Genomic DNA, 13,968 nt, shown 5'->3' with positions numbered 1-13,968 from the left:
AACTTGCCTAATAATTCTGCACTCCCTGTACTTGTCCTATAAAAACGTACTATTCTCTTTTGATACAGTGTAAAGTGGCGACAATATAAGGTTTTATTTTCATAACTGAGCTCAGAGAACAGCATATCTGACTCTGCCAGGGCTTGTTATATTAGGGGTTGGATTCTGTTAAGGTTCTGATTTTGCCACCTTTTTGCAGTTTTTCCAAGATAAGTGAATTTGCAAGTGCTCAGCATATTTTCACATAAGCAGATATATTTGTGCGTATGTTTGCTCATGGAAAAATGGAATTTAGATGTTTGCTGGGAAAATATTCTCCGTGCCTACTTCTGTAAATTCTTGTGAATTCTTCAAAGGCCTAAAACTGTACTAATACAAGGACTTGGAGCTGTGGCACTCTTTAGTGCCTTTTTTTTTTTTTTTTTTTTGGGGAGTGAGACCCTATTTACACACAATCGTTTTACACTGATTACCCATTACTAATATTTTTTTAAAAAAAATGTGCATGTATCAAACACGTTTTAAATGATTTCTCAGAGAAATGGTATTTAAATTTGCTCATCAGTGTAGCAAAACGTTTTTTTAAGGTGCAGTTTTTTGTGCTCACAATATGTTGAACACAATCACCAATCTACTTTTCAGGATTCTGAATATGTTTGCATATAACCAGGGAGAATTCTGAGAGCATCACAAGTAGCCTCAAGTTATTGAACATGTTGTAATACTGAAACCACAGTCAAAAACAGAAGCTGAGCTCACAGCTTAATGCTTTTCTCTAGAGTGCTCAGCCTACCAGTAAAGGATTTGCTTTAACAAACCATGTATACCAGTATGAAGAACTTGTACACATGGATAAGTATGTTTCCTTAGTTGCAGACCATCCTCTTTCTCAGATCAGTTCTGTGGCACTGTATACTAGCAGTCAGAGATTGTTCTGCAGGGGTATAGTCCTACTTGACTGCCCAGGAGTACCTTGTACTTGACTACTTGCAAACTGCCCTGGAATTAGTCTTCCATCTGGCTGGTCATTGCATTGCTTACATATCTGCAACAAGTTCTTGAAGACTATTAGATTTGTGTTTTTGGACTTTCATTTCAAGTCTGGGAGTGCTATGTACTGTAGGAAAGTGCCCCTATTTGACACAGTCACCCCCACTTTTTGCCTGGTACATGATGCAGGTTTGACTGAAAGTGCGCTGGGTTGCGGCTTACCAGGTCCCCAGTGCCAGATCTCTTTCCCTAAAACTATACATATGTTCCCCAATTGCCAAACCTTTGCCCCCCTATAAGTCCCTAGTAAGTGTTACCCCTGGTACCTAGGGCATGGGTACCAAAGAGGGTCCCCAAGGGCTGCGGCACGTATTTTGCCCCCCTCGGGGACCCTTCACCTAGCACCTACAGACTGCCATTGGAGACTGCATGTCTTGGTGGGGCTAAGAGTGAAAACGCGACATGGCACACAGCCTGTGTGCCATGTCCCCTAGCACTGCATGCCATATATGTAAGTCACTCCCTACAACAGGTCTTACAGCCCTTAAGCAGGGTGCATTATATTGCATGTGAGGACATATTTGCATGAGCAGATATGCCCCTGCTATGTCTTTGTTGATTCTTAGACATAGTGAGTGAACAGGGAAGCCATTTTAGGTACATGTGCTGGACACTTGTCACTACGAGTTCCCCAGCTACATGGTGACTTCACTGAAACTAGGGATGTTTGGTATCAAACATCTCATATTAATAAATCCTCACCGATGCAAGTGATGGATTTATTAGTACATGCACCCGGAGGGCACCTTAGAGGTGCCCCTCAGAAAACCCACCAACTACCCGTGAGGGGACTGACTAGTTTTAGCCTGCTTGCCACCACCATACAAGAGTCTGACCTCCTAGGGTGAGAGCCTTTGCTCTCGGGCCGTGAACTACAAAGCCTGCTCTAGGAGAGGTGTTTACAGACCCCACCCAACAGGATGACTTTCGAATCTGCATTCCAAAACAGGGGGTTCAAAGAAGCCCACCGCTCTTGGTATGCAGTTCCGACTTTACTCACAGGAGAGATGCTGGACCACACCCCGCCTTACCCCAGGCCCATTTTCCCCCTGGACAAGCTGGAAATTTGGTATTCAGGGATGTGTGTCTACCCCTCAGGTCAGTTTCAAACCTAAGGTGCACTGCCTGATGATGAAACAACTTTTAGAAATCTGCCATCTTGGAAGTGGTCATTCAGGGGTGTAGTGACCCCAGGGTTAAGTAGCCCAATGTCTACTACCCTATACTCTCAGAAATGCCCCTAAATGCAGTATTAAGGGGAGTCCCTGGCACAGAGAACTCCGATTCCTGCTGACCTATGAAGGAGGACGTGAAACACCTGACCTGGACCCAGCCCTGCTGGCCTGTCTGCTGTTCCTGCAAAATTGCCCCAAATCATCTTGTCCTGCAGCTATTGTGCCTTCAAAGCCTGGTAGGATTGCCTGCATTATAAAATACTCAGGAACTCCAGTGGAGCTGCTTCCCTGCATCAGCAGGCACCCCAAGACAAACTGTGAGGACTCCGGACCACCAAAAACCCGACAACTCGTAGCACCACTGCACCCGTGCCGCACAGCCCTAGTTGAAGTAGACCAGTGGTGCCAGCGTTGCTCCCCAGCCCTCCAGAGAAGAAGTCCACCATGGGCTTGCCCACTGTGGACCCTCCGACGTCGCCTGCAGTCTCTGTACGCAGGCCTCCTCATCCGCGAGGGCTCCGGTGGAGAAAACCCAATGCCTGAAGACACCTCTGCACCCATCGCCAGTAAAGAAGAGGACTGTAGGTGTCCCCACGTCCCCGTTCATCTCAAGATTGGAACCCACCTATTGGTTCCTCCTGACTGGATCCCCAGTCTTCACCTGCAGCATTTTTCCGACCAGGCTGATCTCCATTGAGTAACATTGGGCACCTACTGCCATACTACACCCCTGCACACGGCTGCTCCAATGCTACCCGGGGTGACCTGTTGGTGTGGTCCTGACCCTTGCCCAGTACTTACCTAAAGTCCAGGAGATTGGCCTCGTAAGTCGCTGTACTGTCCCTGTTTTGCCATCTTTGTTTTTCCTCCATAAGATAACATTGCAGCATCCAGAATTTGCACTTTTGACTTTTTAAACCTGTAAATATTTTTCTTGCAAAACATACGTACCTGATTGTATTGATTCTTGTGCCTAAATATTTATAAAGATACTTGTTAGTTTTGTAAATTGGTGTGGATCTCCTTGATTCGTGTGTTTTATTTATTGACTGTGTATCTGCAAATGTCTCACACTCCTCTCGAATAAGCCAAAGGCTGCTCAACCACACTAACCCCTAAAAGAGCACCTTAGAATTTCTAAAACAAGACCCTGTAAGGGAACCCCTGGACTCTTTCCACGATATATCTCATTTTGATATATAAAGAGCCAGCTTTCTCCACTTACTGATTGCTTTTTGATCTTGATGCTACTGTATCATGTGTGTCAACCCTTCAATATCCTAGGTCATGTGCCTGGTGGTACTCGTAGCTTACATCTATGGTAGAAGGGTACCCTTCCGGGTTGTTTTGGCAGCACCACTTTGCTATTGATATTAGGGTTCTACTCTTTCTAATTCAAGCTCTTTGACCATCACTTATTTCATATAGGATGTTCAACTATATGTTCTCACTGCTACCGTTGTGATAGGGAACATGAAAACTTGTTGACCTTGACTCCAAATGATATATCCTGGGTGTTTGGCGATATGAATAACACACCACTGGGCCAGTTGTGTGTGAGACTTTCAGCTTCATGTGGTGCTCATGGTGCACATAACAGTGGACTTACATTTCCGGTATTTCAGATCAACTTACAGATATTTCCTTAGTTGTATTTTAGTATATTATTGTACCTACTATTTTCCCATTTACTACAGACCAGCTGTTGAGTTTAGGAAAGTGGTCTGTTGTGATGGGAATGGACTATTTTTTTTTTTTTTTTTTTTAACGCCTTTCTGCAAATTGCACTAAAAGTCTATAATGTTGAGGCCACTGTTTTGTTAAAACTAAGATTTCACATTTGTCCTGTGGCTTTTAACATGGCATTTGTCCTGTGGGTTTTAATGTGCTGCGTTCTTTCATTGTGCAAAGTAGATGATCAGAGACTACTGGAATATGACCGGACCTCTCAGCTGATGCCAATGTGATTTGTTCAATAACAGCAGTCTGTTCTATTAGTTTTGAGGTAAAAGTCAGACTAGGAATTTGTAGCTAAATTCCTGAATCGTTGGTCTAATGAAGCACTATTTATGAGCACAATGGGTGCTAATTTTTGTTCCTAAAGGAACTTGCAGATGAACAGTGGCACACTGATAACATTTGTTGTATTTTGGAACTTAATAAGGTAACGGTTGTTTGAGAGACCATGAGAATTAAAATTTAATGCTTGATCATCTGTTCTTAAACTAAAGCTTAAAAGTTCTCCAAAGTGCATTGGTTTGAAGAGGAAGCATTATTACCTAGCTCAAAGGCAGCTAGTGCATTCACAATAATTTTTAACTTTTCTACACCTTAGAAGCAGTCCATATTTCTTTTGACTTTAGAAGTAAAAGATGCTATTAAGTAGCTGTTGTCCCTGCTATATGTTTTAGCTAACTGGCATATACATTTAGCGTAAACAAATAAAGGCAATAACAGTGGTGCCAGAAAAGCCCTATCAATACCAAACAGACCAAAAGACAATTTGGAGGATGCAGTACTCGCCCCAGACTGAAACTCCTAGATAATTGCATGCAGCAACTAAAGAGGCAACAGGGAGGGTACGTAGTGATGTTACCCAGGTTAAATCCCCCTGGCTTGAATCATCCTTCAAGAAAGCATCTCAAGGTGCTTGTCTGTGGAAGTTTGACTACTTTTCCTGTCATGTCTGAATAAGTCATCTTTTAGAGGGCTGTACGACGATTACATGCTTAGCTTTCTATTCCTCACTGTGAACGAAAGTACTTGAAGGATGGTGGTCTCTGGTTTTCATTTCCATTGTGGACCTTGAAGCCTTTCTGCTTTAATTTGTCTTTATGTCATTGATCTGCCAATTATTTTGTCAACACTATTTCAATCATTCTATTTACTGACTCAACTTTGAATAAACCTATAGAGGTTTCCTCGGTTCATGGACAATAGAATTTAATATGTTGAAGGTAGAATATAGCTTTTTTGTTAGGTCTGGCATTAGCCAAGACCTTTTGATTTTAGTAAGGTTATATATAATAATGCACTTGCTTATAGGGGCTTTCAGCCTACCCTTTTAATCCCTTGTTTAGGTGTTTTCGGTTACATTTTGTTTCCGCGCCATACAGCATACAACATGGAGCAATGGATCAGCCCACTTCAGCCACTTAAATAGAATAGTCTAGGAGATTTTAAAAACAAAATCCTTTCTTTCCTCAAATTCCACTGGAATTCTGCAGTGATAAAGCCAGTTAATGAGGAATAAGAGTTCAGACTTGTCCTGTAGTTTTTGACATGCTATGTTATTTCAGTGTACAAGGCAGATGTGCAAAGACTACTGGAAGGTGACGGGACTTCTCAGCTGGGCCCCAGTGCCGAATGTTGCTCTGTTATTATATTGGTACCTGTTCGTCTGGGCGGGGAGAACTTGAATCCTGTCTACATCAGCTGTGTCAAGGTAAGTCTTCTTTGCTTTACCCTTTGTCCTTCTGCTCCTTTCTGTCGTCTTTGCACACTTGTGTTTTGATTTCTCACTCTCTGTTGTTTAAGTATTATTTCATGTGGCCAGAAAAGTAATGTGCCATTTAGTTCTCAAATCAAACATGAGGCAATTTTGGAATAAAGTAAAAATTGCTTTAGGTCATGTGAGGTAAAAATCATGATGCCTGCTGCAGTGCAACATCCTAGGGCGTCATGTTGGTTACCAGTTCTGGAGTGGAATAGTCCAGGTCTTAGCCTATGGGTTATTTGGGTGCATGGACAAGGCTGATCGATGCAGCCCATGTTTTCTTAATGGCACCATGAGACAATGTACTTCAGTGCATCTAAATGCACCCAAATTGTTACCCTGAATCTAGTATGGATTCCTCCCTCTTGGGTCAATGCTGGCATTTTTATTCTAGTAAAACAGTGACCTGTCACATTTTATTTGGGGTAGCTTAGTGAGCAATGTTTCCCTTATTCCTCCTGAAGCATTTTTCTTTAACATAATGTCATTTACAGGAGATTCTTAAACTTGAATTTTGTATTGGGATTATCGGTGGAAAACCCAAGCATTCACTCTACTTCATCGGATATCAAGGTAAGCATCAGAGTGGCTGACAAGAATTCCTCTTTCACTGACCTTATTTAACCTAAATATTGGAATTCCTGACCCACCTGCTTTTGTCTTAAAAATGCCTACAGCCGCCAGTGGTGTACTTATCAACAATCTGTACTCCTGGGGTAGAGTCTTTCGGAAGATGTGCTCTTAATAATTTCCTCAGATATTGTTGGTGAAGTTTGGTGCACTTTATTGAATGAAGGGTGCCCTTTATTTGGTTTTCCTAGGAGCCAACAGCTCCTTGCATACGTTTCCACGTCTTTCTACAAGGCATTAATGTTTCAGGAACTTAAAATTGTTCCAGCATCTGGGTCCAAAACATAGAAATTTCCCTTCATCTTATCACCCCAGTTTATTTAATTGAAGATTGCTTCTTGTATAATCTTGCAGTAGTCTATTCTAAGAGCAGGTGGTGTGATGTAGCACAGAACCATGTTTTCAGATATTTGGAACCTTTTCTAACAAAATCTTTTTAAACCAAGCACATAATCATGACTTTTTAGAACATTCAAGTATCCTGCTCTTGCTTAGCACAATGCTACGATCCTGGAGGAACATGAAGGAGCAGGCTCCTTCCCTCAGTCTACCATGGTGACTAAACTACCATTCTCTCCGTTTCTGTTAGCACATGACTATCCCCATTGAAACCTAGACTCCTGTGTGGAGCAAATGGTCTTAAATTTTCCTACAGCAGCGTTCATCCTCCAATTTATCATAGCAGTGGATCTGGCATAGTAAATTATGACATAATTGCATAGAATTATGTAGCCTTCAATATGTGAGCAGTCTGTTTTCATCTTTTCCATTTGTACAGATAGGCAAAGCTGGTACTCGCCTAAGGCTTTAGTGTGAAGGCTGTTTAATGGGTTCCTGGACCGCTCCATCTGCCGGTTTCAAAAGTAGTAGTGTTTGGGCATAGCCGTGGTTTTATTTGCCAACTCCTTCAGTTGTCTGTAGTTTGACTGGTTAAGCTTTGATTAAGATGAAGGTGGAGTAGAATCTGCTTGAACATGTGGAGCACTGTCCTGAAAATTACCCTTCTTGTTCTCTGCACAGTGTTGCACTCTGTCTTATGCTCCTTAACTTTGAATTTTCAGACGACTTCCTGCTGTACCTGGACCCACACTACTGCCAGCCTTTTGTGGATGCTGAAAAAGATAACTTTCCGCTAGAGGTTAGTGAGAAAATATTGCCATTTCAGCAGAGAGTGAGTGAGAGAGAGAGAGAGAGAGAGAGAGCATGTTACAGGCTTTGAACATTGAATTTGTGGATACAGCACACTAAAAGCATACACTATCATCTGTACTTGTATTGCTTTTGATTCCAATACATATGAGGATAGAAAGCCTACTAGGTCTCTGGTCCCTAAAACTAACTCCACCCATCCTTTTTGCCAAACTGTTTCCCAGCTCACTGCAGCCCATAGGTAATCATTTTCCCATTCCCACTGTCCATTCCTGCCTCCTTCATCAAGGTCGGGGGATTCTCCTCCATGAAACAAATTATTATTCACTACCTCTAGAAAAAAAGAGTTCTCTATATATTACAGAAACAGTGAAATTGCAATAAAAAATAGTGTTCATATTGAACCGTTGGAAATTAAAAATGTAAATTGTATCTATTATCAGAACTTACACGCATGATAGAAGTTACTCTAAAAATGATCTCCTGCATTTATTTGCCACTTCTTATCGGATGCACCCAGGGGGAACCAGAATGAGGTTTTCTAACTTCCTTACTAACTTGCACTCCTAGCATATTTTTCTGAGTGGACATAACAATGCAGCCTATGTGTAGTTACATAGATTTATTTTTAGGATGTTTTCCATGATCACCTTGGCAGCCAGTGTTCTCTGCTAGTAAGTAGCTTTGCAAGATTTATATGCATAATATGTGTGTATAGCTTCCTTTACCCAGTACCATGGTATATAAATATAATTTACTGTATCCACTATACAAGACCTTACTATGAACATCTGAATGCTTCAAAATATTGGCCATGTATGACTGAGGTTCTGAGAAAGGGGCGCTGCCTCTGCCTGCCCAAACCGTTGACTCAACATGTTGAGAACTGGTGTGAATGATAAGCTTTCAAAAACTGCCTGATTTCTTTGGAATCCCAAAGTGATGGTTCAATTGTTTTATGTAGTGCTTAGTACTGAGAATTTTGTTGTATTGAGGTGTTGTGTAGGAATTTGGCTCTGTATATACTATCTCAAAGTGAGAGATAGTGTGCACAGAGTCCAAGGGTTCCCCTTAGAGGCTGATAGTGGCAAAATTAGATAATACTAGTGATCTATTTTGTGGTAGTGTGGTCGAGCAGTAGGCTTATCAGAGGGTAGTGTTAAGCATTTGTTGTACACACAGGCAATAAATGAGAACACACACACAACTTCAGGCCAGTATGTTTTTATATAGAAAATATTATTTTCTTAATTTGTTTGAGAACCACAAGATTCAGAATTCAGGTAAGTACATACATTTTAAGGTACTTCACACATTTAAGTATGGAACTTTGAATTAAAACAGTAAGCTATTTTAAAAGTGGACACCGTGCAAAAATCAACAGTTCCTGGGGTAGGTAAGTAATAGTTTCTCAGGTAAGTAAAGCACTTACAGGTTCAGTCTCCTGGGCATAGGCAGCCCACCGTTGGGGGTTCAAGTCAACCCCAAACACCCAGCAACACAGAGCCGGTCAGGTGCAGAGGTCACAGTAGGGCCCAAATAACATAGGCACCTATGGAGAACAGGGGTGCTCCGTATCCAGTCTGCTAGCAGGTAAGTACTTGTGTCCTTGGGGAGCAGATAGGGGGGTTTTGTAGAGCACTGGGGGAGTCTCAAACAGGCACACAAAATACACTCACAGGGGCAACCAGGTGAAGTGTGTTAACAAGGCGTTGGTTTTTTTGTTGAAATTAATGGCGGGACCCGGGGGTCACTCAGGCGATGCAGGCAGTGCACGGGGGCTTCTCGGGCCAGCCATCAACTGGGCTAGGATGAGGGCCGCCTGCTGGTCACTCCTGCACTGGTGGTTGGTTCCTCTCGGTCCTGGGGGCTGCTTGTGTAGTGCTTCTTCCAGGCATCGGGTTCCTTTGTTACCGGGCAGTTGTGGTTAGGGGGAGCCTCTGGATCCTCTCTGCAGGCGTCGCTGTGGGGATCCAGGGAGGTCGACTGAGGGTCCTCTCTGTAGTGTTGGTTCTTCTGGACACGAGCGGGGGGCATCGGGTGCAGTGTGTGAAGACTCACGCTTCCGGAGTGAGGCTGGAGTCTTCTTTGGAGATGGTATCTTTGTTGCAGTTTTTAGACAGAGCCACTGTCCTCTGGAGTTTCTTGGTCCTTTAGGTGCAGGTTAGTTCTCTGAGTCCTCAGAGGTCGCGGGTCCCGCTGGATTCGTCGCTGTGCAGGTTCTCTGAGTCTGGAGACAGGCCGGTAGGGCTGGGGCTAAGTCAGTTGTCTCCGTCGTCTCTGCGGGGCTTTCAGGTCAGCAGTTCTTCTTATCTCGTCAGGTTGCTGAATCTGATTTCCTGGGTTCAGGGTCGCCCCTAAATACTCACTTTAGGGGTGTGTTCAGGTCTGGGGGGCAGTAGCCAATGGCTACTGTCCTGGAGGGTGGCTACCACCTCTTTGTGCCTCCTCCCTGTGGGGAGGGGGGGAACATCCCTAATCCTATTGGGGGGGGGGGGAAGGGGAGAAGAATCCTCCAAAACAAGATGGAGGATTTCCTAAGGCAGAGGTCACCTCAGCTCAGGACACCTTAGGGGCTGTCCTGACTGGTGGGTGACTGCTCCTTGTTTTTCTCATGATCTCCTCTGGACTTGCCGCCAAAAAGTGAGGGCTGTGTCCCGAGGGGCGGGCATCTCCACTAGCTGGAGTGCCCTGGGGCGCTGTAACACCAGGTTAGAGCCTTTGAGGCTCACCTCCAGGTATTATAGTTCCTGCATGGGGAGGTGTGAAGCACCTCCCCACAGTGTAGGCTTTGTTCCTGGCCACAGAGTGACAGAGGCACTCGCCCCATGTGACCAGAAATCCGTCTGGATGTGGCAGGCTGGCAGAGACTGGTCAACATAACACTAGTAGTTGGACTGGTATACAGGGGGCATCTCTAAGATTTGATATCAAACTTCCCAGTATTCAGTGTAGCCATTATGGAACTGTACATGTTTGACAAACTCCCAGACCATATACTCTCATTGCAGGCTGCTTGTCTTTGTGCAGCTAAAAAGTTAAAACACAGCGTGGCACACAGCCTGTGTGCCCTGTTTCCCCCCCGTTCCCCTAACACTATATGCATTATATATGTCACCCCTACAGCAGGCCTTACAGCCGTAAGGCAGGGTGCATTATATTACATGTGAGGGCATGCCTAATATATTCCCCTGCATTTGTTCTTGTCGATTATTAGTCCTAGTCGATTATTAGACCTAGTGAGTGAACAGGGAAGCCATTTTTAACTACATGTGCTGGACACTGGTCAATAAGGGTTCCCCAGGAACATGATGGATTCACTGAAAATAGAAATGTTTGTTATTAAACATCTCGTATTAATAAACCGTCACTGATTACAGTCATGGATTTATTAATACTTGCACCCAGAGGGCACCTTAAAAGTGCCTCCTGAAAACCTACCAACTACCAGTGTACGGGCTTTAGCCAGCCTGCCACCAACAGACATGCTTTGGACCCCCAAGGGTGAGAGCCTTTGCTCTCATGCGGTCAGAAATAAATTCTGCTCTGGGAGGGGTGTTGACACTCCCCGCCCAACAGGATGACCTTCAAATCTACATTCCAAGGCAGGGGGCTACAAATAGGCCAACCACCCTTGGTATGCAGATCTGGCTTTTCTCAGAGGAGAGATGCTTTCCCCTCTGCCCCAGCGCTCATTTATCACGGGGACAGGCAGGAAATGTAGTATTCAGGAAGTTGTGTCCATCCCTCAGGTCGGTCCCACCCCTAGGGTGCGTTGCCTGATGTGGGCACAACATTTAGAAGTCTGCCATCTTGGTGTTGGCAGAATTAGGAAATCTGGGACAGGGTTATACCCACTTCCCACAGAAAGTGATCATATGGGGGATGCAGTGACCCCAAGGGTAGTAGCCCGTTGGCAACTACCCTACACTCCCATAAACACCCCGAAATTTAGTATCTGATAGACTTTCAGTTGCAAATTCCTTACCTTAGATTTTACTTCAGGTGCCAGTCTGGATTTGCAGATTTTTCTTCAAGCAGTACCCTTGTGGGCTGTTAAGTGGCGTCGGTCAACTCCGTGTTCGTCGTTGGTGTCTTGGTCACTGGATATGAAGTCGCATGTCGCACATAGGCGCCACCCTGTGGCTTTGACATCAGTTTGTTTCTTTCCACGCCAGCCTACGCGCAGATTTGGAGAGAGACACTCTTTCAGTCGATCTTTTACTGCCCTGTCGACATTTTGTCAAACTTTTTTGACTTCTAGTGCATCGAGATGTCGTCATGTTAGACTGGCTTCAAGCCCTGCGAGTCCTGCCACTGCATGATATTGGTGACGGATCCGAACCTGGTGTGTTTGTGGTGTTTTGAGCGCGACCACGAGAGGAAGGTCCCGAGACTGCGTGCGGAGCCATCACCACTCCTCTTCATCCCTCTCCAAATCACTTGGTCATTCAGGTAAGCACAAAAAAATGTTGAAGAAGCACAAGTGTTCTTCAACCTCATCCCGTTGGTCGGACGACATGACATGGGAGAAGGAGTGCCCTTGGTCTAGGCCTCCGTCTTCGGAGCCAGTTTCTGGGTCGGCTCTGCGCCTCTGAGTTTCCAGGAGCTAGAGCCACCCCTGCCCAACCACAGGAATTTTACGAGGCAATGTGCCTCATTTTTTAGCAGTGCGGCCCTGCTGGGGAGCTTTTGGGCTCTGCAGGGTTGGAAAGGGCCCCTTCGGGTTTCTCTGCAGCAGCCTGGGCCTCGCTCCAAAGGACCCACCAAGGATCCAGACTGGCATCGGTCGTACCCATGCAAACTTCCCAATTGTTCTGTCATCGACACTCCTGACGTCGCCTGGGCCTGTGGGCGGCGTCGACCCTTTACTCTTTGCCGGAGCGGCATCGTTCAACGCTGATTCTGACTTCATCAGGGACCTTGGTCCCTAGATCCACATCCTGAACCTTATTCTTATGCTGACGAATTTGGTGAGAGTATGAAGGGGTTGCATGGGCCATATAGAATTCCAGCTGGAAGGCCCTATGGACTGGGCTCAGGAACTGGGGAAGCCAGCCGTCTGGATACCTCACCTGATGCTGTTTCTGCTTTCTCCCCCTACAGTGGCTACGGAGGATGGGGCGTCCTACACCATGGTGGTGCAGAGAGCAGCTGAGGTCTTGGTCCTCGAGCTGCCTGCTGTGACTCTCTGGACCAATCTCCTTACTGAGATGCTTCAGCCCGGGGCTTCTGCATCAGAACCCCTTTTGCCCTTTGTGAAGCCCTCACTGATGTCATGCTGGGGACCTGGTCCAAACCCAGAACATGGGTTCCTGTTATTAGGACAATACTCGCCGCCATAGGCCCGCGCCTAACGGCCCAGCTTTCCTGACCCAACATCCCACCCTGAGAGTTTGGGCTTCCAAGCTTCAACATCTTACAACACGTTCCTTTCCTCTCCTCCAGTCAGGGAATCAAAGAGTCTGCACCCCTTTGGGAAGAAGATGTTTGCTTCTCCCAGCCTGGCATTGCGGTCTGTGGACACCGCATTCTTTTTGGGCCATTACACCCATACTTTAAAGAACACGGTCGCACAAGTGCAGCCACAGGTCGCGGAGGAGGCCCGGGCCATTCTCTCCCAGGCTGTTACTGATGGGAGAGATGCAGCCAAGTTCATAATCCGATGTGGGTTGGATAGGACCAACTCTATGTGCAGATTGGTTTCTTTGACTGTGGCCTGAGGTGCCACACCTGGTTACGGACATCTGGCTTTTCAGGGAATGTTCAATCTACTCTGATGGACATGCCCTTTGATGGCACCCGTCTTTTCAGAGATAAAGCAGACTCAGAACTCGAGCGCGTTAAGGAGTACCAGGCTACGGTCCGGTCCGGTCCCTTGGCCTTGCTGCAGCAATCCGCACTCCTCAGTTTGCTTTTCGGCTCTTTCATGACCACGGAAAGGGCACACAACCACGTCTGTTCCTTGACAGCCACTGCATCATGCATGCTGCCTAGCCTCTACGGGGCTGAGGACGTGGGATCCAGCGTCAGCGTGGATCAGGGAGTTGGCAGTCTAGCCAGTCCAACCCTTCATCCCCCCCCCCCCCCCCCCTCCCCCCCCCCATACGAGGCTGGCTCAGTTTATGATGTGGCACTCTATACTGAGTCCAGGAAATCCTTAGTGATAGTGTTTAGGTGTCCAGATAGCAAAACCTCTACAAGGAGTGTAAAGCACTTGCTGTACCACAGTAGTCAGCCACCAACTGTTACAAAAGAAAGAACCACACCAAGTGTTGCAAAAAAAAGTATTCTTTATTACAACACTAAGACTATACTAACATTGGTATATCTCCACTTGGAGATATCAATGCACAAAATATACAGTTAGCAACAAGCAGGAAAAGCATAGAAATACATGGGATCTTACGGTGGGGCCAAACCATATACTAAGAAAGTGGTGTAGGAATGGAGGTGTCCAACCAAGGT

At 45.5% G+C, this 13,968-nt stretch overlaps 1 protein-coding gene across 1 annotated transcript in view; it reads left to right on the top strand.

The window, feature by feature from the left end:
* ATG4D (autophagy related 4D cysteine peptidase) overlaps positions 1-13,968 on the top strand; it is a 74,922-nt gene that overhangs the window by 46,303 nt on the left and 14,651 nt on the right. Inside the window, exons 7-9 of the mRNA XM_069231811.1 lie at positions 5,525-5,670; positions 6,216-6,294; positions 7,413-7,489. Of these exons, the coding sequence (XP_069087912.1) occupies positions 5,525-5,670; positions 6,216-6,294; positions 7,413-7,489 (302 nt within the window). The remainder of the gene's footprint in view (positions 1-5,524; positions 5,671-6,215; positions 6,295-7,412; positions 7,490-13,968) is intronic.

This window comes from Pleurodeles waltl, chromosome 4_2 (assembly GCF_031143425.1).
Source record: "Pleurodeles waltl isolate 20211129_DDA chromosome 4_2, aPleWal1.hap1.20221129, whole genome shotgun sequence".
In the NCBI taxonomy this organism is placed as follows: Eukaryota; Metazoa; Chordata; class Amphibia; order Caudata; family Salamandridae; genus Pleurodeles; species Pleurodeles waltl.
This window is presented reverse-complemented; position numbering and strand designations above follow the sequence as displayed.